Source organism: Emydura macquarii, unplaced genomic scaffold (genome assembly GCF_026122565.2).
Source record: "Emydura macquarii macquarii isolate MOO-44397 ecotype Brisbane River unplaced genomic scaffold, CSIRO-AGI_Emac_v2 contig_1027, whole genome shotgun sequence".
Taxonomy (NCBI): Eukaryota; Metazoa; Chordata; order Testudines; family Chelidae; genus Emydura; species Emydura macquarii.
In genome coordinates, this window is record NW_027131164.1 from 6,847,866 (window position 1) to 6,874,777 (window position 26,912).

Consider the following 26,912-nt stretch of genomic DNA (forward strand, 5'->3'; position numbering starts at 1 on the left):
GCTGCAAACATGAATAAATGGAATGCTATTCATTTTAACAAGAGGGTATGCTGCACTATTCGATAATTAAACGTTGATTGTTCATTGTTATTTATACTGCACCATTGATGTGCATGATGCTTTACTGGCAAATTCCTTGACTTGAAGAGGTAGAAATCTGAACAGACACAGCCCAGGCAAAGGATGAAAAAAGGGATGCAGCATAAAGAGATGCAACAAAGAGATTGAACAGCTTCAGCTTGGCCTAAGGAAAATTCTATCCTGATTTAATGTGAGCTCTAATAAATTCTAAAACAAGATATGTCCCTCTTCATGCTGGTGCTGGTAGCTGAAGGAGAGAAGTGAGCTGAAAGTTGCTTCACAAAAGTGGTAGCTGAAGGAGAGAAGTGTTAGCAGATAAGATGGTCTTAGGCTCCCTCATGAGGATATCTTTGAAAATGACACCCTAATATACTCCAGCAATGCTCTTCACACATTTAAAGGAGGAAACAAACCCAGGATGCTGCACATGAGATCTGGGAACAAAACACCCTTGTCGAGGGGATCCAGCTTTGGAACAAACTTCCAGAGGAGAGCAGGCCAATCTGACCATCTTTAGGAAAATGCTGCCAAACCTTCCTCTTCCTTTGCTTCATGGGAATGACATTCACAACACAGACATTGTCTTCTGTCCCAAACCCTGCCCAGCAAACAAAAGAAGAGAGGAAATTAATAATCATAATACATACATAAATAAAATGTACCCCAAGCAGAGTGCTGATCGCTAAAAGGGAGAAGAGACAGATACTCTAAGAAGTCTAATAGGGAGTGTCACAGTTCAGAGCAACTGCATTGCCCATCTATGCTTGCTCACGGGCACCTATTCTACGTTTTCGCCAGGCAGATTTGTCAGGCAGACCACTGGATGTTGTTTGTCCTAAAAATCCATTCCTGACTACCACATTGTTCAATAAAGTCCGCTGAAGTTCATAACATATTCTGGATTCACCTCCTCCCCTACAGAGATGTTTCATACAGTAGTAGCCCACAATAATACATAATTTTGCATTTAATACAACAGACTCCAAAGATACTAAACTTAATTCAATAAGATTTCCCAAAGATATTGCAGGAAAATGCTATATTTGTCACACAGAGTTCACTGTGCCTATTGATTTTACATGAAAGCTGGCCAGATGCCATGATGAAGGGCATGAATATAAAACCTTAAGAGAGATAGAAACAAAAATGCACAATAATTTAAACTTCATAATTACAAACTGCATGTCATCCAATAGCTGTTCTATATCTTTTGGAAACTACTGTTGAATTTATTCGAGAAAGCAGTTTCTTAAGACAATATTGCATGCAATTCGGAGGCACTGCATCCTAAGATTCCCAGTCCATTTTCATTTCAATATACAAGTATAACTTCCATTGCAATTCTTAGGATTCACATGCCAAGACAAGAATTGTGCTCCTAAATGCTACACAATGTTTGTGCCTTCTATGACTTATGCCTTTGGAGTGAATTGCTGACTCAGAGACTCCTACTCTCCATGGGACTGTTCAGAGGAAACTTTGCCAGGCTGTGGAAGCTGGTAGTAGGTAAAATAATTGTTGAATACCCATTATGTCCCTATCCCTGCAGGACTGGCAATGCTGAACTTCCTATCTATCTAGTCAGGGAATGAGAGATCATCTGTAAAATTGGCCTGATTCTGTGATCTGCCTGGCCAGAACTGGTAGCATTCTATTCTTGTAGCACTCGTAGATGAGGTGAAGGCAGAGGCTGGGTCTCCACTTAGAGCTGCAGGTGTGATTCCCAACTGAAGGAGACATACTCGCATTAGCTCTCATCAAGTTAACACTAAAAAGGGTAGACTCAGTAGCAGCGAGTGGAGGCACTGGTTAGCTGCCCCAAGTACATACCCATGGGGTCCAGTTGGGTTTGTACTCAGGCTTGCTAGCCCGTGTCACTGCTCACACTACCTCAGTTATGTTACTATTTCTTAGCATGATAGATTTATGAGAGCTGGAGCAAGTATGTCTCCTTGGGCTGAGAATCACGCACCCTGTGCCAAGTGTAGACATAGCCACAGTGTTTGCAGGAGCAGGTCCTGGATTAGATTTTACTCTTCACAGTTTATGTAGCAGCCATAATCCTTGAATATAGGGATTTTATAATAGAAAACTTTGAAGATAAGGCCCCCAATAAGATCTTTTTATAATATGATTATATTAAAAAATGAACTCACTTTAATTGTTCTTAACTTGAATTTTAAAGTGTCTTTTGCTCTTTAGCTACTCTGAAGTGCTTTGCAAAATAATACATTTAATCCCAAAAGGACAGTGACTGTATAACAAAGCTTCTCGGGAATTCTCATGAACTCACTAATGTCTCAGACTGTGTGTGAGCTGCCAGATCCTGCTTTTTTTCCATTTTGAAAATATAGGCCTTTGTCTCAATAGCAGTTAGGGTAAGCTTAAAGTTGGGGGGGGGGGGGGACATCTAAAACTGCACATCTCCTCATTCTCCCCAGAAAACATTGTTTGAAAGTGAAATATTTTTAAAAGCCTGATTTAAAATAAACAAAGTTAACTGCAGCGTTTGTGAGCTATTTTCAGTTTCTATCCTTTTTTTTTCTGAAAGATGCAATGTCATGTTGTCCTTAGAACATTCAAAGGTAAGACAGACCTAATTCACAAAACAGAAAGCAGATAGAGTAAGGAGGGTATTTGTGAATTTGACCTAGATGCCATTCAGGAAACAGGAGGAGGAGGTGATGGTACCCTCTTAATAATTTTTAGGCTAGGGTTAGGGCATTCACCTGGCACATGGGAGACAAAGGTTTTATTCCCCTCTCTGAGATAGAGATTTGAATGTAGGTATCATGTCTCAGAAGAGAGTGCCCTGATCTCTGAGCTATGAAATCTTCCACAACAAGGTTTTTTCATTCTCTTCTGCTGAAGCTATTCCACTTTGTATAACTAATTAAATACTCACTAGCACAGGAACTCAGCTTGCCCACCTGCTGGGTCTAGCCATTGCACTATACAGTCATCGGCAGTTGCTTTGTCCGGTGACTGACTAGTCAAATATTTATGCAAAGTGAAACAGCTTCAGCAGGAGAGATTCAGGGAGCCCCTCACATACCTACACACCAGAATTCCCTATAGACTAGTAGCTAAGCCACACACTTGTGATATGACACTCTGGTTTCATTTGACCCCAAAAAGGCATTTTTGACTTACTGAAAATTATTGAAAATTTTCTGATTCAGTTTGACTCAAACTAATTTTTTTCCTGATTTTTTGGAAATGCCAGCAAACTGAAAAATCAGTTGTTCACCCAGCTCTAACTAGAAGATACACTTGGAGGAAAGTAACTCCAGGCTAGTGGTCTTCAAAACATCTCCATTTGGAGTTTACTAATTATCTCATTGTCTCTAATAACCTCATCAGTATCACTCAGGAATTGGCAAAAATCACCTCTGAAGGAAAATAGAAAATAATATAATTAACCATTAAAGTGAATTAATAGGTGAATTGAATTATAGTTGTATGGTTGGGGAAGCAGCTGCAAATGGTTTGCATGAGTATAAAAATGGAGCCTTCGTTTTCCCTTTATATTGTGAATCCAAAGTCCTGCAAAAACAGTCAGCAGGAGTAAAACTACTATCTAGTGCTGGATTTTCAAACTTTTGGTCTGTTTGTTATAGTAAGAGAAAAAGCAGCTACAGGGAGAGCTGCTCTGAAGGGCAATGGTGCCAAACCTTGTGTTGAGGTGAGTGTTTGTGGGTGTTGCTGTTAATTGTGATTCTCTGTGTGGTGTGTAGCCTGTGCTAGTCTTGTGACTTTCTCCTAAATTCTTAAAAGTAAAAGAGAACAAGCCTGTTGGTCCTGAAGGAAGAGACTTAAACTTTCAAACTTTAAATGTGCAATCACTTGTATAAAGATCTTAAGTTAGAATTAAGTAATGCACAAATGAAACTTTTTTTTTTCTTCTACCTAAAGAAATTGTTAGCAACACAACTGTATCTGTACATACCACTTTCTCTTGCAGGTTGTTCCTAATAGGTGTGTTAGCTGCTGAAATATGGACCCAAGACAGGCCAGGTAACTAACTTTGAACTACCTTAAAATGCTGGCATATGGGTTTCTGACCCCTCTGTGGCTCTCCAGTAAATAGTATTTTCCTGCCTCAATATTCTGGTGTGGTGCTAGGGAGGATGCCTAGCTGCTGTAAGCAGTGGCCACATGTAGTAGTTCTGCTTGAATCTCCTATCTCTGTCAACAACTTGCCCTAATCTCTAGGCATGAGTTCATAGACTAGAGTACTTGGTACTCGCATGCTTTTCAGAAATGCACAACCCAGATAAAACTAGCCTAAGGATATGGCTACACTGGGTATTGAGGGTGAGGCCTGGCTCGAGGTATACTTGCACTAGCTCTGATCAAGTGAGTGCACTAAAAAACAGACTGTAGCAACAGCATGAGAAGCTAGCTGCTCTGACTATGTAATGAGCTGCTCTGACCATGTGCCGTCAAGGTGGGGAGTGCACCCCTAGTGTGATCCCCAAAATAGCCTTCCCACCCATCTTCTACTGGCTTTGCTGTGGGATCAGTGCAGTAGTATAACACAGAGCGCTCTTACTGGATCAAGTCCCTCCTCCAGAGAACCTAGAAGGGTATATGGGTAAGAGGTGTTGTCTCCCATATTAGTCAAGTCCCAGGCTCCATTCTCCTTCTACCTGATGGAGTGGGGGGAGCTTGAACAGGGTTCTCTGCCCCTCAGAGTAACCTAACCATTGGGCTATAAAACAATCTCACGTGGGGCTCCCTTTATCCAAAGTTTCAATAAGAGAAATTAGTCTAAATACTAAATAAAGTCTCCATACTCATTGAATAAAAGACTGGCCCCCCGAGTGAGTGTCCCAATTACCAGGCTATAATCTCCCTCTGGCATCCCAATCCCTTGCATCTGTCCTCTTAGTGGCCTTGTAGATTGCAAGGCTGAAGCATTAGAAGTCTTCTGGCAAACACTATTCCTGTGACTCTGCATGTGAGTAGTCCCTGACTTTGATGGGATTGCCTGTGTGTAACGTGATCCCCATGGAGGGGAGACTCTGGGACTGAGTTCCTAACTTATAACCGGGCTTGCTTTCAAAGCGTCTCCTGGAGAGCAATGACTCTAAATTAGATGTTCGGCTCAAGCTGCACTTCAAGCCTTGTGTTGATCCTTGACAAATGAGGGGTTAGTGATGAACTGTTAATAACAATGACAGGCTGAGAAAACAAACTGCCTGTCAGGCTGACAACAGATGCACCTCACCCCTGAGTCACTTCAGTGTCTTGCTGTGGTATCCAGCCCCTCGTTACTCATACCCCCACACACAATCCCATAGCCTTGGTTCACAAAACAGTTTACCAGTCTTGCTCTAGACCACTGCTTCTCTACTATGCACAACACTGGAGATTTTTATAAAACAAAATACCTGTCAGTTTACCTGCTAGGTGAAGGATGCCAGGGCATCTCTCTGCACTCCTACATGTACTAGAACAGACTTTTGATGTTCACCTCAAAATAGGGTTCCCTTCCCCTGCTGTTTACTACTTAGCATTCTAAGACAATAAGACTATTTTAGTATTTGAATGTCCTACATCAGTCCTTCTCTTGTAATGAGAGGTGCTGGGGGTTCAAGCAATTTTCTTTACCTTCATAACTGATGCAGCAAGTCCTGAGGTGCCAGGACTATGAATTGCCAAGCCTACAGGTTCCAGGGCTCAGCCCTGGTGCAAATTAAGCACTGGACATAAGTATCTCCATGGTGGATCCTTGTGTATTCTCTCCCACCCCTGTCAAGAGAAGCTTCTCAAGGCATGCTACCTTTTGAGTGACCTGCTTCTCTCTACAGAATTAGAGAATGGTGTCTCATTTATATACATATGAATGACACATGTCTTTCAGTGATGACTGAAAGTGTCTCACTGGTCATAAAGACCCTTTCTGCTGAACCCATGGGATCCTGCTGCTAGCTGCCACTTGGCATCAGGAAGTCCTGGAGACACACATGGGGTTTAGTTTTATCTAACCTGCTGAAACTACAGATGGCTATAGTCCTGATATAGTCCTAATAAGTCCTGATAAAGAGCTGCTGTTTGACACCAGAAGTGGCAGCATTTCAGTAGTGAAGTGTCTGCTTTAAGGCACTTATATCACCATAGGAGTCACTTGGCTGCAGAGTCACTAATTTGTCTTGACCTCTCTCTACAGTCTCCCTGAGTTCAGAGTGCCTGGGGAGCCTGGTGCGGGTCACATTGAGTGCAGACTACTCTGAAGACAAGTATCTGGTCTTTGCTGCTGTTGGTAAGCTGAGCACGGGCCCTAAAGAAAGGGTGTTTGGGGGGAGAAGGCTATTGGCTTTTAATAGCATGTTCCACTTACAAATACTAAACTCTAGGTTACTTACTGCTAACAATGATTGTGGCTTCAAGTTTCAGGAATCTTGTATAGGAGCATCTTCACTGAGTCTCCTATTGTAAGACTACAACAATGTTTAATTTCTGAGAAGCCAAAAAACACTTGTTCTTAATAGTCTAGCTAATCTTACCAATGTGAGTTTTGTGGGAAAATCCTAATTTGTACCATTATCACCAGGTGTCATGGTAACTGTTCCTACCAAATCTCCAGATCTTGGTTTATTAAGATCATGGTTTTAGATATAAAACTGCAGTATAACACAAGCTATTGATGATGTCCTAAGTAAACACCAAGGACTAAACTCTGCCTTGATTGCAATAATAGGGTTGCATGGTAACTTGATGGCCTTTAATAAAGCTGTGCAAGTGCAACTGGAGCTGTTTTTAGTGTTCAAGTGAATAACACTTCTGGCACGGTACTTGCAATATATTGCACTTGCATGTGTAGCTTGGTGGTCGAGTGGTCAAATACACCATCAGCATTTCTGGTAATGCACTAGTAGGACTACAGCAAGATGAAAGTTGTGAAGTACCTAACTCTGCCATATGATAGCCTGACACAATGTTTCTCAAACTTATTTAATGCCCTCCTTTGTCTTTAGTAGTTCATGCCCTCTGCCACACAAGTACAAATTCAAAGAACCTTTCAAATGTCACTAATCTTGAAACAGTAAGTAATCCATTGATTCAAATGGAGCCAACACTCTGTAATAAGAGCAAAACTGATTGTGGCTGATGCTTACAATTAAATGTGCACACCACTTTGTAGCAAACGGCTTAACTTAGAGATGGCAACAACTTTTTGTAGAATTCTATGCAAGTTTAACAAAAATCCAAAGTGCACAGCACCATCTGAGGACCTGATATGTCTGGAAGTATCCTCTTTGCTAATGTTCATTGCTAACATGTGGCTAACATGGTCACAGTATGACTTTGAGCTTTTTCTAAAGCTTCTCACCGCCCCCACCCCAGAATAAGTTTCTGTGCCCCCAGTTTGAGAACCTCTGGCTTAGCAAATAGCTGACAGCTGACCCTGTGCCTTCACTGCCAGTATAGCAGCTGACTAGGAAATCAGGGAGGGTGAGCAGAAAAAATTGAGGCACTGAATCACAACTCTAAGATAATTGCACCATTCTCTTTAAACTCTAGCAATCAGAAGTCTGATGTGATGTTGGTAATCAGCTACAGGTAATGGCCTTCCAAGTGTGACAAAGCCATGGTCCTTGTAAAGCCTACAACAGGGATTATTGTACAATATAAATTAGGACTGGCTCTCTGGGCTGAACTAGGTAACTCTGCAAGTTAACTTCCAAGAAAAAGCTTACTGACCATATGAACATAGCTTGAAGGACTCTGAAGTTCCCCTGACAGCTATACTTGATTACCTTTTCACAGACCAGTTTGGTGCAGTCTGGGAGATTGATGAGGCCCTGGCAGCACAGTGTGGCTACACCATAGATTATAATTATTGGGGTAACATTGAATTCCGTGCTTCCATTATAAGCTGCTACAGTCATATTAAGGTAAGCCTGCTCTATTGTAACTAAAATACAAAAATAGGGCATGTTCAAGTCTTCTGAGAAATTCTACATGGCCTTCCAATGAGGTGTATAAAGGTATCGTGTAGCAATATGTTGCATGTCTTACTAGTGCCACTTACAGAAAACTGCCTCTTTTTCCCAGGCTTTGTATATCTTGGTAGCAACATGTGTAAGTGTGAAGACTCTCATTGCCATCAAAGAAACAGTACCCCTCCAATATAGGGACAGACCGTTTGGTTAGCTGCTGCTAGCAGGACAGATATCCTCTTGCAACCTGGTATCTGACTAGCTATGTAATAGCAGCTGGGGAGGTCCACATTATGTATCTTCAGGCTCTTGGTTTTTATAACATGGTGATGTTTGGCAAGACTTCTGAATCTCTCTCCAATATTTAGACTTGTATGGGGAGATACCCTTCAAGAGCTACCCTCATTTGGCATATCTACTATTTCTAGACAGATGTAGTCTAATGCCTAAACACTTAATTATGGGGCAGAATTTGCATCCCCATAGTTAGTTGAGCAGATGTGTGTGGGGGGGAGAACCTGTTTAGGCACATTAATCAAAGATGCGGGTATCTTGAGTAAGAGCTGTCCTGTGTCTCTGCAGAGTGATGTGTACACCATAACTGTACAAATAAAAGCAGCTACTAATCCTGATATGAAAAATGCTGTCGTTTACTTGAAGACTGTGAGTTGCCCTTACAGTCCATGGCATCCAAGAGAACTAGTATGTGAAACTAACTACATGGAGGTAAGTTCACAAGCACTGGCCTTCCATGGGGATGGACAAACTTGTAAAGGAGTGTGCTCTGGATATGGCCTTGGATGGGAACCTGAACACACCTAGCCATTAATGTTTTAGAAGTCCAATCCATTACATGGTGGGCCATAAATTTGAATCATGTTACACCCAAAATTCTACTTTCAATCTAACAATCAGGATTGCCTAAAGCATTACCTGATCACCTAACTCTTCATACCAATGATGAGCTTGTCAATTAGGAGGTGTATCATAACCATACCCAGGAAAAAAGAACCTCAAAGTAGGAAAGTTTTTCCATAAATGGAAATGGCTAGCTATTCTTGAATCAGAAGAACAGCTTCCTGGCTCTATCTGGAATAGAAAATCTGAGCTATAGGAAGTGCACTTAGACTAAAAGGAAAAGGCTTCTTCAAATTGCGAGAAGTGAAACAAACTCTGTTCTTCTTGCATTTGTCTTCATTAAAAGGCTGTTTAGTAGTTCAAGCAACAAAATCAGACTCCTAAAAAGAAACTACTCCCTACAGGGGGGGAATGCTATCACTAACTCAAATGTTACTAACAGTGTGTGGATAAGGAGACTAGAGGTTGGTGTCATTAATGGTGGACTTTCCTTTGCAAGGTGTCTGTCAGGAGGAATGTTCCACAGATAACAGCAGACTTGCTCCAAGATGAACCTGAGGACTGGGCACTAGCCTTTCCAGAGGTAAGCTTAAATGCTAGCTAGATGTTAGCATTGAGCCAGACATAGAAGGGAATGTTCTGTGCATGCTTTTAATATCACTGTAGTAGTTGTACATAAGTGATGTTCTTTCCTATATTTGAGAATACGTCCTGGACTGAGGATAGAGATGTAGAGCAACAGCACATCTGGTACCAGGAAGCCAAGAAGAAGAGTAGCTTCACAGATGAGGTTGGCTGGTATCTCTACCTCAGTAGCGTCTTGAGGCCAGTGCATATTGTACTAGTTACTGTACAAAGATCATCTCTACTCAAAGCTTTTAAATCCCTGGGTAGATTATACACAACAGCTGGATGAAATGGACATGGGGAGCAGAAGGAAACAATGAGCTGATGCTAGTCAGTATGAAACAATGGTCAGTGACTCAGCCACTTAACTGAGTTTCTATAGGGATGAGGTGGGTGAGGTAATCTCTTGAGCCAACTTCAGAAATTGGTCCCAATAAATTACCTCCCCTGCATCCTAGGACTGACACAGCTACAGCAACACTAGGCATTCTAGCAGAAGAGTACTGTCACTTTCCAGGACAGTGAGATGTTAGTGGGTTGTTTTTTTTTTCTCTTTTAAAAGAAGGTAGCTTTGCTCCAGGCTGAGCAAGGAAGTGAGGAAGAAAACAGGTTTTCAGCTGGAGTCTCTTAATTCTGTCTTGTGAAGTCAGGTATAGCGGAGAATGGAAATGTAATGACATAGTCTGATTGATTCCTGTGAATGTTGGAGGCACATAGCAAAACTTGAGTGCATGTGCTCGCTCTCTCTCCCAGGCAACTGCAGGGGCAGTGTCTATCTGGCAAGTAGTATTTCACCTGCCCACTGGAAAGAAGACTCTGCTAGCAAGTGAGGCTCAGAATGCCGGCTATGGACTCAACACCACAGACACCAGGATTTTGCTGAGAGCTCCATACAACGCTGCAGAAGCTCAGCTGGTCAAGGTTGGTGCACTCCATTGTCAGGGTGCTGAAGCGATTGAACCACTCTAACAGTATGTACTTTTGCAGGTTCAAGGAGTGACCTTCTCTTCAGTGAGAGCAAGTACATTCTACAAGCAGCGGTGGATGATCTTAATGGTAGATACTGCTGTGGCCTGTCCTTTAGGTGAGACTACTTTGGTATCTTTTTTTTGCTAATATAATACTAAACAGTCAAACACCTAAGATGCACTGAGACATGCTAGCTAATTCTTCTGTACTGATCTTAATGCAAATAGAAAAGCCTGACTAACAAAGTTCTTCTAAATTAAGATGGGGTGGATTATACTGATGACACAATTATGTGGACCGTTCCAAAAAACATCCAACCCCTCTCTGCTGGGGCAACTAGCTTCAAGGATCTCCTCATTGAAATTGGTGTGGATCTTCACAAACTCTCTGCCAGAGAAATTGCTTCCAGAAAATATGTGCTATCAAATGATACAGCTGAAATTACCATCCAGATACCAATAGGTGCAGAAGGTGGCTACTACAAGGTTAGTTGATAGCTGTTAGTCTGCTCCCAATCAGCCTTTTGCTTGTAGATGAGTCCCCTTCTAACCCCCATACATGCAATGTGAGTGGAAAAGGAGATTTTTTTGGGGGGTGTTATGCCCCCATTCCCATGCTCACTGCAAGAACACTGAGCAGGGCAACTCTCTCTCATACCAAACCTGATGACCAGGGATTTTTCTCTTCTAACTGGTCAAGCCTCCATACTATTATGGGGCAGCAAGGAACACTTTTTTTTCCCCTTTTGGTGCCCATAAGCCTCTTTACTTGCCACCTAATGATACCCCATTTGTGGGGGGAGGTTTATACTTTGAGGGGGACTAAAACTTGGATAAAAGCAAAGCTGACAGTATGGGGAGAGGGACATAGATTGAGCAGTTTAGAGTCAAACACCTTGCACTATCCTATTCTTCTGGGAAAGCTTTATAAAGGATCAGAAATGCAACTGTAACCTAATCTGCTACTGTTAGCATAATTATATCTGGCTCTTGTCAATTCACCTCAATGCTCCTAAAACTACCTTGGAGCATATGAACTCTCAAATGTCTTGGTGTCTGAACATAGTATACTAAAAGCCCACAACTTGACCTTTCAGACTCATGTGAGTGAGGGTCAGCATGGGACAAAATACAACATCAACTTGTTTCTGGAACATCAATGGGAAGACAATAGGTGGGGAGTAACCAAACATACCATCATGAAGAAAATGGAAACACCATTTAAATTCATACCGCCTACCATAACAAACAGTAAGTAGCTGAAAGCACACTAAGCTTGCATAGTCTCTGCCTTTTTTAGTAAAGGCTAATACCATGCCACTCCTTCCTAGACACTAACTCCAGCATTAAGCTGGTCAACGTGACCGTTGGAACATTCCTCCCAGATGTGGAACTGGTGAACTTGACTATAGATGCTACAACAGTAACTGTGCCTGAAGCCCTTCAGCATGGATACAAAGTTTATGAGACTAGATATCCTAATGGAACCAAAGGCTATGTAATAGAAACTCCATTTGATGAGCCCACCATTAAGAAAGAGGTAGCTATATTCTCTAGTACCTAATGCACATGTTTCAACACTCTGCTTGAAGTGTCTAAATGTGACTTGATGCTGTCTCTCTCTCCCAGTACTTATCAGAGGACACTAGAACATACACTCTAAATGTCACACTTGGATTCATAGTACAGCCAACACATGAGACCTTCATTGTTCCAGTCATAACAGTATCTCCTGTCAAAGATGCAGGTAAATAAGACCCATCAAATGGTCAACCCATTGTGGTACAGCTCAGCTGAAGCCAATGGAGGTCCATTGGCCCTAGCATTCATCTGATTTAATAGTCAATGTACAAATGATCAACTCTTCTTCTGTTAGTGTTGCCTAGTGCAAGAGGATTCTGTGATGAGGAAAACCTCTATCTAACGGTTATTCGTGGCAATGTGGGTGAAAACTGGCTGCCCTTCATTTCAAACCTAAGCCTGTCACGCGATACTGCTCAGAAGCACAATTACAGACTGGATGACAATGGCACCCACTTCACAATTCGTGTTCCTCTTTCTGCCCCTCATGTACTATATGAGGTAAGGATACTCAAATGTGTATGGTGTCTAACCCATTATAACTGGGGGGAGGAGAGGAGCTAGAACGGTCAGAGTAGGAAGGGGGGGAGAGGGGGAACACTTCCAGCAAGCAACTTACTGTTAGTCTTAAAGAGGACTTAGTCCAACATGAGACTCTAGGCTGTATTCCAAAAACTGTGTTTCCCAATGGAATCAACAGTCCAAGAGCCCAAGGGTGTGGGAGATGCCAGCAGAAATCACTGTTTCAGAGTGGGGAATTTGAACCTAGATCTTCCACTTGTTGTCATCTGCAGGGTCCAACCAGCAACACTGCCTCTAAGTAGACCTATAGGATTGATTCCTGCAAGTAAGAAAGGGTGGGGAACACCCAGTTCAGTTATCCTGATGGACTTGGACATGAACTAGATGTCCAGCAGCTTGCTGCCAGTGCATAGGCAGACATTTAACCCTGTAACTATTTGGCACCAATTGAGCAAATGGTTTTCAAGATCTAAATTTTGGACTCGGGTGCCTAAATCCCCTTGTGCATCTAGCTAGCCAAAAATGTTAGGCTTCGAACTTTCCAAGTCATTGTTGCCATTTTACAGTGCTACATGGCTTAACAAGTAAAGATGGCTGTTCTCTATTGGCCATGGTGGCCGAACCAGAAATGTAACCTAGCTGGAGGGGTACTGTAGGTAACTTGCCTTTGGCAGTAAAAAATCTCATGCCAGATTAAATGGCACAACTTCCCACAGGCCTAACCCCAGACCAGATTTTTTTTTTCCTAAACTTCAGCCTGTACAGGAGTTAATTACACAGATAAGCAATCCAAACAGTATTCAAACTTGGTAAAAGATGAGCCCTTAAACTTTATAGTGCCATGTTTGAGCTCTTTGTAATGGTTTGCTGCTTCTGCAAACACTACATGTCAGAAACTGGTGGTGTCCCAGTTCATCATGACTTTAAAAACTACACAAGCTTACAAGGGAGTTTCTCCCTTAATGGCTTGTCTTACCTGACAGATTCACATTTTAATGTGGCAGAAAGATTTGTAGGAGTGTCTGGACTATTAGGCTTGACCAGGTGAGTGAAGATGGTCCATGGCCTCAATGCATTGCAGAGCTATGAGAAATCTGTTGGCATCACTGTGCATGGGGAAGGGCAGCAAATGTGACATCGGGAGGTGTCACATGACTCAGTGACACTCTCCTGATCCTAGTGGAGATATCATCAGTGACCCAACTGACAGTGGGACAGGATTTCACCTTAGCTTTTAAATTGACCTGGCATAGCAAATAAAAGCTCACTTTAGATCAACATGTCTTAACACCCATTGATCAACTTGTGCTCTTCTAGGCTATTTCTCCCTCTGGAATAACTGCTTCGCTCCACTTAACAATGAAGGACCATGCTTTTGCTGACATGATAGATTTCTCAATCTCTTGCAGATTTTCACCTAAAGAACTAATAGGTACTTTTTTTTTCCTATTTGAAATGTCTGACCAGAATGATCTAGACTAGTAACGATTCTCTGTGGTGTGGGGGGCAGGAGAGTATGTTGAACACGCTTGTACACAATGGCTGTGTGCTTGTCTTCAGGCTGTCTGCCCAATGGAACTATGATGATCACTGCAATGAAGCTAGCAGGAATCACAGACCTGGATACCAGCTTGTTTGTATTGAGAGACAAACAGTGCAGACCTGCTGTGGTGACAGAGAAGAGTGCAACGTTCATATTCCATGTAAACACCTGTGGAACAAGTAGAAAGGTAAAGAAATCACACTGGCATGCCACCTGCATCTGGCTGGCTCAGCCTGCAAGAGCAATAGGGCTTCATTCGCGGAACATAATCATGAGCTGTTCATAGTTGGCTTTCAGGAATCAATAGTACCTGGTTTTTTGTCATCCTAACCATGATCTCCCACCTACTACATTCTCTCTCCTAATCCCTCCAAGGGTTGAGGAGGCACCAGGTGTCTCCATTTTAGGCTCAAAGAGAACTACATTCTGCCAGTTACAAAAGTTTTCCTAGCAGATCCTAGAATGGCCACACAATCTGTCCCTATAAGGGAGACAGAATATGAAACAGGACTAGTGGAGGGAGATCCATTGACTAAGTGAAGGATGATTCCTGCACCAAAGTCTACCATCTATAGGTCACATGAGAGCAAGACATTGTAGGTGGATTACTTGGTAACATAACCAATGTCAGCCAACTTCTAATGCAATGTTTCTCCTACAGAACGCTGTCCTAATGCAACTGCACTCTGGTAGTTCAGTTACTGTCAGTGGGCACGCTGACACCCTTTCACTGCACAGCATCTGATACCTGGACTTATTGGCTCTTATGCTAATTGGGGTCTCCGACTGAATACTAGCAATGCTACTGTGTACCTTACCCAATGATCTCTCTGGGGGTTGAGGAAATTGACTGACTCCTCTAATACTAGATCTTGGCGGAGTGCAGGTGATGAATTGCTTTATTCTTGATGTGAATGCTCTCTAGCTAAATGCCTGGCTCTCTTTCAGTTTGAGAACACAGTTATGACCTATGAAAATGATGTACTCTACTTCCAACCTGGCAGCACTACACCAATGTACCAGTAAGTACAGTTGTACAGATGGAAGGGGAAGGGTTGTTTAGGCTTACTTAAAAGAGTATAAATGTCTAAACTCTACTTCCCACCCCCAGACTGAAGTGTGCATGTCAATATGTAATAAACGAGACCATCACTTTCCAGTATGGCTCCAAAAACAACCCAGCACCCAGTATTGAACCGGAGTTTGGCGCTCTTGCTCTAAGCTTGAGGCTGTTCAAAGGTAAGGGGTGACAACACTGAAGTCAAGGAGCTGGCTTTCCTAGGGGATGGGGAGGGTAGCTACAGGAGTAGAAGGCAGTCACTGACTCTAGGATGCAGTGTGCACCACTACTCAGTATTTGATTTATATTGACTTGTGCTACCACTATATTCCTTCACTTACAATATTCTCCTCATCCCCTCCCTGACTTCCAATGAGTTCTAAAAGGCAGCCTCCCCTCTGTACATGCCATTATAGAGACTTCCAGGAGTGTCCTTAACACACCTAGATCCCATACTTACAGGACAGGGACAGGACTTCACAAATGTGAAATCACCACATACAAAGGTGGACAGTAGCTTCCTTGTGGGTAAGATGGAAACAAAACAAAGGGGTGAGGAGAGAAGCATGAAATAGAACTTGAGCCATGCCACCTTATTTCAAGAGTTGAGCAAGGACTGTAAGCAAAAAGTCTTAGTACATGAGCCATTTGATCCCAAGTATAGGACAACCCCTCCCTTGTGTAGATCCAGGGGAGATGGTCTGATCTGCAAATCCCCCCCCCCCCCTTGGGAATGAATGATTAGGGCATTCTTCACCCTGTCCCTTCACACCCATGTGCTGCATCCTTAAACTGCTGCTGTGGCAAAACAAGATGCAAAAACCCTGGCTCTGTAGAAGGGTTTCACTCTTATTCTCATTCCTAGATAAGACTTATTCTGACCCCTACGAAGACATGGAGTATCCGGTGGTAAAATACTTAAAAGAGGCACTGTATTTTGAAGTGGAACTGCTCCGTTCTGAAGATCCACAGCTAGAACTGTATCTCGAAGACTGCTGGTCTACTACTTCCCAGGACAGGGACAGCAGCCCACAATGGTCTATCATTACCGACAGGTAACAAGAACAAATGCTCTTCAAGTATTTGCCCTCTAGTTTAGGTTCTTAATTCAGCTCCGAACAAAACCAAAGCTGCTGACTTCTTTCAAGGGCAGTGTATTGTATTGTTTGGGACTGTCTTGGAGACTCATGGGTATATATCATCTCTCCAAGATGAGCCAGGGCTAGCCCATTGGGGGAGCCAAGCAGAAATATTTTTGGGGGCCCCCACAATGATCTTAATGAATAAGGAGGCCCCTTAGGGCCCCAAGCAGCTCGAGCACATGCTTATCTGCTTATGTCTAGCACCAGCTCTGAGATGAACTCCAGACTAATGGTGGTGTTTGCTCTCAGGTTGAGAGCCCAATCTGGATTTTTGTGGCACCGATCCTTTATCCCTGAGCTACACCAGCTCTCCTTGCTAGCAGGCAATTCTTCCGCTCATCTCCAGTTCTCATACTATAGTATGGAGAAGAGTTCCTCTTTAACTGTTCAGCTTGAAGATAGTGCTGCACTGACAAATGTAGCTGACTAATTTCTCTGTCTTCAAAGCTGTGAAAATGCAGAAGACTCCCATCAAACCATCTTCCATAAAGTAGATGGTGACTCAAGAGTGAAGTTTCCCACTCATTTGAAGAGATTTGAGGTGAAAATGTTCACTTTCATGCAAGATGGAAATGCACTACTGGAACACGTGAGTAACCTCTGTAGCTTTTCTAAGTGCCAGCCAACAAGGCACTAATGAGCCTGGAATAAGTACTTTTCTCAAGGCTTAACTTGTCTCGATCCCTAATGATCCTTGCTGGAGGGTACCACAGTGACTCTGTGGGGGGGAAGAAAATTGAATCAAATGAGCATGACTTTCCAAACTATTGAAGGAAACTTTTAGCAACTACAGTTCTTCCAACAAAAACATGACTTCACTCTCTCGTAGATGTACTTCCACTGCAGTGTGGTGATATGTGATAGTAGGCGGCCAGCTTCAGATCTCCTTTGTGCAAGAAGATGCATTCCTAGAAAACAAAGGCTTGGTAAGTAGAACATGAGTTAAGAAGCTTCTTGATTTAGTGTTCCACAGATCTTGCATCAAGATTTCATTAGAATGTAACACGCTTTGTCTACAATAACACCTTCTGCATGCCAAATGAAGTATTCGCTAACTCCAGGTGTAATCTGAGACCACAGGTCATTAGCATTACTCAGTCTAATTTTCTCTTCAGGTCGTAGTGTTGAGGAATATCATATGCATGGACACGTATCTTCTGGAGCAGTCCTTGTGGCAAGTACAAAATGAATTGGATGCTATCATCCAGCAAGGTAATGCATAAGGACCCAAACATCTAGCGTGCTGCTACAGTAACCAATTCCATTTACATTGCTATAACAATTCTCCCTTTTTGTTTTTGTTTTACAGCTAAATGAGGACTGATTCTTTTTGAACCAAACCTAATTAAATGCAAAAATTATTAAATGAGAACTAAAGCTGTCTGGTCTAGTCTCCTCACTTAACTGGAAGCAAGAACTAGTTTCAAACACTGAACTGCAACTCTTGTCCATCCCCAAATATCTAGTTACAAGAACTGTTCTCCTAGTGTCAACTAACTACCTCATTTATGCACCTCCACTTAATATTTAAGACTTGTCTAGGCCTAACAAACAAACTTGGTCCTCTTTAACTCTGTAGGAAGGTGCAAGGAAGCAAATCTAAACACTGATCTAGTCAACTGACTTGTTTGAGAATAACGTTCAGCTACTAAATGGTCAACTTGAATATGTAACTAAGCAGCGCTCATACTAGGTCACAAATGATTGAACCAAATATCTATTCATGCAACTACTTGGAAACATTCAGTTTTGACTGGGGTTCCTTCCCCCCACCTCCCCACCCCACTAACAGCCTCCCCTGAGGCCTTGTTTGACACAGTTGTAGTATAAAATGCTCTTTAAGAACTTGGCCCAAAACAGAATAAGACAGACCTGCTTCCTCAATGTCTGTTCCCAGTGCATTTACACACCTTCAATGCCTTACTACTTCAAAACCATGCTTCTCTTAAGATTGAATTACTCTAGTGACAGACTAAAGTATTTAGGAATTTCTTAAAATAAGGGTTGCGATGAGCACTTGTAGTCAATTGTCCCAGCTAAACCACTTCTATTCAGAGCATCCCTGAAAATGTCATCTTTCCCAAAGCTCTTACTGTTCAACATTGCACAAATTTTAGGATCACCCGAGCTATAACCGATCAAAAAACTACCATAGCCCTACAAAAAACATGGAAGAGGAAGAAGCAGTGTCTCCTCACAAGCCCATTGGTGGTGAGCCTTCACCTTCCTCTCTTCCACTGTGCAACCTGCATACATGTTGACATCAAGGCTTTGCATTTACTGATGCAATAACTCCTCCTTGCATCCCACTAGATCTTAACAGCACTCCTGCAACATTCTTAAATTGTGGTTCAAAAAGCTTAATTCCTCCCCTACCATAGCTTTACCCTCCTGCTAGGAAGTTCTATTAGACTATCCCACCATACTTTTTTTCTAAAAACACAGCCCTTATTATAAATCTTGAGCTGAAATTGCATGTTAAGCTGTAATCAGAACCAGCATTCTACAGTCTCAAACGGCATAGCATAGCCAAGAGCATGCATGATCCTGTATAGCTGGGTTTGTCAGAATCAAGTAGGTACCCTGACAGGATAAAACTAGTTTGCCATATTCCTCCAACAAGCTGTTGTCCAAATTAAGCCACCTACCTCAGTGGTGAGGGAAGAGGAAGATCCCTCTGAAGGGAAAGCTAAACTTCTCTCCAGTGGACTTCCTAACCTATTAAGCCATAACATCAGACTCTTGTCTGTTTAATTTCTGTAGACTTTGTATCAATATCTTTATTTTTAATCTGAGAAGTTGAGCAAACCATAAGAGCTACTGGGCCACTCTAGGTTATTTGAGGTGTTTTTGCTCATTGTATGAGGCAAACTTCTGTTTATGTGGGGCATAGCTATGCCCAGGCATGACATGAATGTTTAGTGTTAACTGAAACAGGTAAATATGACAGTGATGTGTACATCAAAGTGCTTGTGATATATCTGAAATACCTTGTAGTTTACTGTTCGTTCTGCCTGTTAAACAATCTTGAGTAGGCTGCATGACTAAGCAACCATACAAAGTATGTGTTGCACTTCTCCCTTTTCTGCCTCTTCCCCAAAGATATTAATTGTGCACAAAGGTGTTAATTACTCTAAGTTTACATTGATCTTTTTCTTTAAACTTGTAACAAGCTTGCAGATGCCTGTTCATTGGTGCTGAAGGTAGTGACCTGATCATTATAGGATTTCAGCTTTGTAAACAAGGGTTGTGGGGGTGGCTTCCAGGAAATATTTGCATTTCAAGGCCTGAAGGGACATTTAAATCATCTAGTCTTAATGGCCTGTGATACAGAAGTCAGTTTCACCAGAGCCCAATAATTGCTTTTGACTAAAGCATGACTCCTAGTAAGGTCTTCCATCCAATGCTTGGATGCCTCAATAATGGACAACCACTTCCCTTAACTTGTTCTGATGGTTAATCACCTCTTTAATTTCCAGTGTGGAACTTGTTTGGCTTCAGCTTCCAACCGCTGCCTCTTATGCTTTGCACCAGCAGGCTTTTTCACTTAGCTGAAGATTTTTCACTGTGAAGGTACTTAAACATAATCAGGCACTTTTCAGCAGTGAACTTGATCAAAAAATCCTTCCATACACTCCCAGCTAAGGGGGTGTGACTCTTCCCCTTCTCATGTATGCTCATGCTAGCTCAGTACAAGCGTGTACAAAGAGTATAGGTGTGGAGGCAGCTGACCTACACAGTATGTATAGGGTTCAGGCAGGTATGTGCTCAGCTGAGTACTGTAGAGGCACACTATTCCTACTTGTTGTTGAGCTCCAGTGCTAGGGCAAGTGTGTACACAAACAAGGGTATCCCATCCTTGGCTCCTAGTATAGATATACAGACTCTGCTTCTTTCTTTCAGCCTTGAAGCCTCTTCACTGGCATTCTTGCTATCCCTCCAATTTCTCAATATCCCTTTTAAAATGAGGACACGAACTCCGTCATACTCTGGTGTCGGTCTAGCTCATGCCATGTATAGGGGTAAAACAGCCATCCTGCTACACCCCTGTTCTTCTAAAGCAAAGGATCACATTAGCTCGCTATGGGGGAAAAATGCAGTCTTATAATTACTGCTTTCCAAGGTAGGCCACACTTAGAGAATGGGGGACTAAGTCCTTGTTGCAAATATACATCCTTCCATCTTAGCACAGTTACTAAATGATCCAGATTATTGTGACTGCCTTGTCTTCATTTACCATTCTGCCAATTGTTGGAAAACTCTCAGGACTGACTCTTTACTTGCATATCCCTGAAAATACTGAGTAGCATGAGACCTGGTATTGATCCTTGCAGAATCCTACTAGAAACACCCCACTGACTACTTAGTTGGTTCTTGGTCTACTTAATGTGTGGCTTACTGATATAGTACTAAATTTTAAGTGGTCATAGTACTAATGCAAAATGACTTCATCTGTGCTATTAACATATCAACCACACATGCAGTCTCAAAGAAAGAACTAAGTGTTGGACCAGACCTTTTCCATGAAACTGTTTACTGATACCTAATTTCTGAGGTGACTTGCATCAGCTGATCCTTTTTTTTTTTTTTTTTTTTTTTTTTTTTTTTGCTTACAGTAACAGGCCTATAACTAGCTGGGTCATCCTGCTTTCCTCAAATGTAAGTGTATCACTGGAAGAGTGTTTAGTCTTCTGGAATTTCCCCAGTATTCAGACTTCATTCAAAGTGAACCATAGGGGCAGAGGAAAATCTCCTTAGCCACTTTTAAGACTCTTGGTGCAAATTTTTCTGGGCCTGCTGACTCTATCCATAGTAGATGTTGAACATCCTTTTTTACAATGGAGAGATTGAAAAAGTCCTGAGTAAATATTGCTGCTTTCTAATACTGATTGAGAAAATGGAAATACTTGTTCTGTAACAATTTCACTATCCCTAGCTGGCCGGTCCTCCTCTTAAGATTCCTTTTTATAATCTGTAAGAACATAATGCCCACACTGCCTCCGACCAATGGTCTAGCTAACCCAGTGTCCTGGCTTCTGGCAGTGGCTGGGACAATTAGTAAGGTGAGCCATGCTCTGGCCAGTTCCAGCTTCTGGCAATCAGATTTACAGACACCGAAGGTACAGGCCTATATCCTTGACCATCTTGGCTTATAGCTACTGCCCAGCCTATCCTCAAACGTCTCTTTTTGAACCCAGTTACAGTTCTGGCCTTAACATGCCCTGGTAATGAGTTCCAGTTTGTACATTATGTAAAGTAGTTTGTCTTTAAACTTGTTACCTAGTTCAATAGGTGCTCTCTGCTTTTATGTGCAAGGGCGTGTAACACTTGTGCTATAGAGAAACAAGATTTTTTTTTTTTGTAGAGCTCTATCACCCTAGTGTCCCTTTCCTAAGCTTATTGCTAGTCTTTATCTCCTAATATGGAAGCTGTTCTATACTCCAGATTTTTGTTCCCCTTCTCTGCATGTTTTACAGTTCTAGTATTTTTTAAATGACAAGAGCTGCATGCAGTATTCAAAGTGGGAGCATATCATGGATTTTTGTGCTGAACTTATAATAGAAATAGTCCAGATGTCATTTATTTCCACTGTCAATTTTCTTCCAAAGAACACTGAATTAGTTCTGAAGTTTTTCTCTGTCCTCTGGAGGTCATGGGGATAAGTGAGTCCTCCCTCTTCAGAATATTCTTCCCAGATTACATCCTAGATCAATGTTCTGAACTCTCATTTTGTTGGCCTTAAACACTTTCAAGGTTTTAATTATCTCAAAAGATCTGTGTAACTTTTCTTCTGTAGAAAGACTACAGTTTACCAACACATTATGGGTACTAGTTCTAGGAGCATTGCTACTGTTTTTTATGGTCACAACACTCCCCCCCCCCCCCTCCCCGGTTGTTACAGTTAATCATGTGATCTGTGAACTCAGTTATCAGCAGTTAAAGGTCCCTGTATTTTGTGGTAATAATGGGTAAAGTGGAGCTGTTAGGGCTGTCCTGTTACTACACAAGCCTCTTTCAATACAAATGTACTCTTTAGTCTGCCTTCCATTGATTGCAAAGTGTAATGGAGAAATAAAGGGGGTTTAACTCTCATCAGAAAAACTTCCTGAATAACCAATAGCCTGACTGGGGTTGAACACTGCAGCATGTATGCAGTACAAATGAGTCTATTGATTTTTAACTAGCACTAAAGTAACAACAAATGAATTTGTTGTAACTTCAGTAATAAAGCAGAGTTGTTTGCTGCCAAACAACGTGTGGTATCTTTACAGAGCAGCAGCTTGCTGATAAATTGGAGTAGTTGTGTAATTATGACACTTCAAAAAGTCTGTACAGCAATGCAAAAACTTTCTGTGATTTCCTGCTAATTCACGTGTTAGCAGGAAAGTAAACACTGGCTAGAGGCAAAGCAGTATCATTTTTCTTAGTACGAGTATGTAGGGAATAGTTTACCCTCATAAGGGACTTGCTCTATTCCCTCCTGGATTCTGTCGTAAAAACACTTCAAGTGGACCTTCTCCCTGTTTTCTGGGTTTTTTAAGGTGTTCCTACTTTCCTTAGAGCTCAGAGGTCTGCCAAATGCTTGACAGTCTTATTGATTTGCTTGATAAAGGGGCAGATTAGGTCAGTACCATTTTGCCAATGGCAATGACCTGAAGTTGTCAGTCAACTTTCATGCCTCTGAGCAGCTACCCTCCTGCTAAAACCATGAACTTTTTTTGGTGAAGGCAAAATGGTGGGCCATCTTTAACTATAAAAGGCTTTTGGAGCACTACCCTCTGAAACGTTCAATGAAGTTGGAAAAGGGAAATCAACAGCTGTCTTCAAAATTTGTCCATCATAGCATGGCAATCGGTGTCCGGTATAAACAATTGCAGTTCCTGTGCTACTTGCAGTGATCTCACACTTCAGCCTAGAGAGCATTCTAGTGCTCTTCAAATAAAACCTCTTATCACCTGAATTATTACTAGTTGTTTGGTTTTTTTGTGGTTTGGTTTTTTTTTTCCCCCCACAATAATGCCTAGGATTTTTGTTACATAAGACTTCTAATCAACATATCTCAAATAGTCCAATCTAAGTAAATAACTTTATGGACTAAAGACCCTAACCAACCCTCTCCTTCCTCCATCCCTTCTCACAGCACTAGTTTGTCCTCTTGCTTTCTTTTGAGGTCATGAAAATATTCTACTGCTTTTAATTATTGCTTTAAAATAGAAAATCACTATTGTCCCCTTGCATGAAAGTCACTGCTGGGGTTGAGCTAGCACCATGATTTGAAAAGGGGAGAGACAATAGTCAAAGTCCCAGACTGTGCTCAGACAGTGCCTCTGGGTTTTTTTTTAAATGTTTTAAGGCAATTTTTTTAAAGACCAATCGTAGAGTAGTTAAAAGGGGGTGGTTGGGTTAAAGTTAGAAAAGTGTTATCTTTGTGATTTTTAAATAAAACATGATTAAATCCTATGTAGTAGTGATCTTGTAATAAAATGTCTATTAAATCAAATAGATTAAGATTTGCCCTTAGTTGCAGACAGACAGAAAACCTTGCACCCAAGGAACAAAAATTTCGTTTAAAAGAAACAGGTAAATCCTTTTTTATATAAAGAAAATTATATTAAATAACTCTCCACTTCAGAGGTGCTTGTTTAAATTAAAATTCAGGAACTGCCTGCTTTGTTTTAAATTTAAAAAACAAAAATCCCACAAGTGGTGATTCAACACCTACCTGCCTTTTAAGTGGCTGTTTTATGACTACTTACTTTTCCCACTGGAAGTTGGGATGTTGTTTTTATACCCCTGTTAACACAGGTTTGAAAGGAGATCAATCTTCATTGTTTATGCTTAATGTCTACTACATATTTCAACAGGTGAATGATAAAAAGACCAAGTGAAAAGAGGAAGTTAGTGACTATTTTGGTAAGAAAATAAAAACAATAGCAGAAATTCATCACAGTTATTAGCACTTGAAATAAACTGTAATGAGTCAGTACTTTAGATGGTACATTATGTCAACTCACTGCTGGAGCCATTGACTTAATATTTCACATGTTTAATGTCCATTAATACTGAAATTAGATTAGGGTAAACCTTTCAAAGTGAACTATACCTACTACCTTTTGGTATTTTAAAAAAAGAAAACCCTATATTTGGTATTTGGCACTTAACTATAATCAAATATTGCAAAATTAAAGGGTGGGGGGAAGCAGCTCAGTTCCCTCCCTTTACTTCCCCTCACTACAGACCTCCCTCTAGACATTGGAACGGTAGACAGCAGTGGTTAGGCTACTAGTCTAGGAGTTAGAACTGGCTTAAATTGCGCTTCATTACAGCATCACCGTGGGTAAGTTGCTTGGCTTCTCTATTTCCAGCTCTGACAAAGATACCAAATCTACTACCTCACAAAGGCAGTGTGAGAATAAATAAATTAAATACAGAGGTGCTCAGATACAGCAAACTATCTTAATCAGCACTACACAGATTATTTTATTTGCTGGTTTTTTCATTGCACTTCATCTCTTTGCAGGTACAGTGTATGCATAGTCCAGAATGTTTTCCTCTTCAACTCAGTATAAATTTTGAAAGAGAGGGAATATGCTATATAAAATAATACCCAGGCCAAGCATGCAAAAACTGATAGGATGAACCAACTATCTCAGATCATCCAAAAATTGAAAAAGAGGCATCACTCTGTTATGTCTACGTCTTCCCTTTTGCCTGGTGATTTTAAAATATTTCTGTCTCGGTTACTAGTTTGGAACATTGATGAGCCCAAAAGATCTTCTAAGGTTCTCTTCTATCCTGGCCTGGCAGTTGCTGCATGATAAGTAACAGATTCCAAGTAGCAAGAGAGCTGTTTTACACTGACAGACTCTTCTTAGTTCCCAGAGCAAGGGCTCTGTGCAATTGGCCTGCAAGGACCACAACCAGCTAGGGAGGCTGGAGTGTAGTGACCAAGTCTGCTAGAGAAAAGCTGCAAACAGGATAGGAATAAGCACCTGCACCAAGAGTTCTGAGCCAGCGAGGGAGGCTGGGTGGGAGTTCTTATATTTCTTTGTGAACTTTGTTAATAAACCCAGACCCCGAGAACAGTTATCTGACACATGAACATCTATGTTGAATTTATAGGGGAGCCCAAAGGGGAAACTGAGGCAGCAGTCAGACAAGACAGATGGTTTTGCTACACTCAAAGTGCTGTATAAACATTAAGGGTTTGATTATTTCTGGCTTTGCTTGGGTCCCAAATGGGAAGATGTTATTTGATTAGAATAGCACTTAGGGTGTCTGCCCTGCACACTAAGCAAAGGCTGACTCAAGTATGAGACAAAGTCCTTCCATTCATACACAAATGAGTCTGAATCAGGATTACAAGCCCTCAGCATCCAGGTCCTAGGGCCCTGCTGGTGGGGTGTGGGCGGTCAGAGCCCAAGAGCCTCTGTGACTTGGGTCCAAGCCCTGTCATGTTGCAAGATGGACACCAGTCAAACCCCAGATCTAAGTCAGAAGGTGTGTGTAGTGCAGTAAGGATGCATTAGTGTGACTGTGAGGCCCAGATCCAGCATTTGTAAACCCATGTTTACAATGTAGTGTGGACATGCAGCCACAGGCTTCGAAACACCAAGTCCACGAGCCCAGGTCCACAGACTGAGGGCTGGTCAACACTGGCAGCGGCAGTTGACAGAGGATACGCAAGCTACATAACGTAGCTTGTGTAACTTCTGGTAACCTACTTAAGTTCACAAAGCACAACATCTTCACAGTGCTGTATCGATGGGAGACTCCCTCCTACTGATGCTGCCTTATTCCTTGCACAGAGGTGGACTAATTGAGTCGATGGGAGAGTGCTCTCCTATTGACTGAGCAGGACTACACAGACCCGCTCAATCGATGCCACTGCATCGATGCTTGCCACCATGCCAGTGAAGACCTACGCCCAGGCTTGGTGTGCAGTATAGGATATGTCTAACTGCACTGTAAGCGCAGGGTTAGTAGAACTCAAGTTAGTAGACCCTGGGGTTGTTGACCTAGGGTTTGAGGGTCTGCAATTATTTGTAGCCCAAGATTAGGAACTGTTGAACCATAGCTCCCAAACTGGGCCTCCAGGATCTACACTGCATTATTCGAGCCTGAGTCAAACCACCCTTATCCCAGACTTCCTCGCTCCTACCCAAAATGTGGCCTATTCTTCTGGGTGCAGTGTGTAAAAACTCAACTGTCCATCAAACTTAATTGTGCAGGGAACAAAAAGTTGGCCCATGGGATTGTGGGATAGGTTTGGTGGACGTCAGAGCATGAGTCCTGGAAAGCAACAGGCCGAGAATCCTGGGTCCCAGATTGACTCAGGCTTGGAGCTTTCACCTCTATGGAGTCCTGGGACAGGTCTAGGCCCTGGGTTAGCATGATTTGTGAGTAGCTGAACAGGGGTTTAGGCTTGAGCCTGAGTTCACCCACTGGGCTTACGCTGCAGTGAAGACACACCCTTAGATTACTCTACACATCAATTAAACAGCCTTGGCTGTCGTGTAGCAGCAGACGCGGGCTCGTGGGGCTCAGGCTGTGGGGCCGTAAAATTGCTGTGTAGATATT

The 26,912-nt window shown here is 42.0% G+C and overlaps 1 protein-coding gene across 1 annotated transcript; it reads left to right on the forward strand.

Annotated features, from left to right (window-relative positions):
- Positions 1–3,625: 3,625 nt before the first annotated feature.
- Positions 3,626–17,712, forward strand: LOC137150739 (uncharacterized). The gene is made up of 22 exons (XM_067544732.1): positions 3,626–3,766; positions 4,046–4,098; positions 6,257–6,349; positions 7,858–7,985; positions 8,613–8,756; positions 9,388–9,471; positions 10,269–10,436; positions 10,503–10,599; positions 10,746–10,969; positions 11,581–11,734; positions 11,815–12,023; positions 12,113–12,230; positions 12,360–12,565; positions 13,904–14,018; positions 14,147–14,316; positions 15,078–15,151; positions 15,241–15,368; positions 16,055–16,244; positions 16,779–16,920; positions 17,161–17,257; positions 17,447–17,543; positions 17,641–17,712. The coding sequence occupies exons 1-21, from the start codon at positions 3,744–3,746 to the stop codon at positions 17,518–17,520; spliced, it is 2,691 nt and encodes an 896-aa protein (XP_067400833.1). The 5' UTR covers positions 3,626–3,743; the 3' UTR covers positions 17,521–17,543; positions 17,641–17,712.
- Positions 17,713–26,912: the final 9,200 nt, after the last annotated feature.

Excerpts from the sequence above, each read along its gene's own strand:
- LOC137150739 (XM_067544732.1), top strand. The coding sequence starts at position 3,744 with ATGGTGCCAAACCTTGTGTTGAG. Across the intron at positions 9,472-10,268 it reads GGGCACTAGCCTTTCCAGAG|GCAACTGCAGGGGCAGTGTC; the intron begins GTAAGCTTAAAT and ends TCTCTCTCCCAG. Across the intron at positions 15,369-16,054 it reads AAGCTTGAGGCTGTTCAAAG|ATAAGACTTATTCTGACCCC; the intron begins GTAAGGGGTGAC and ends TCTCATTCCTAG.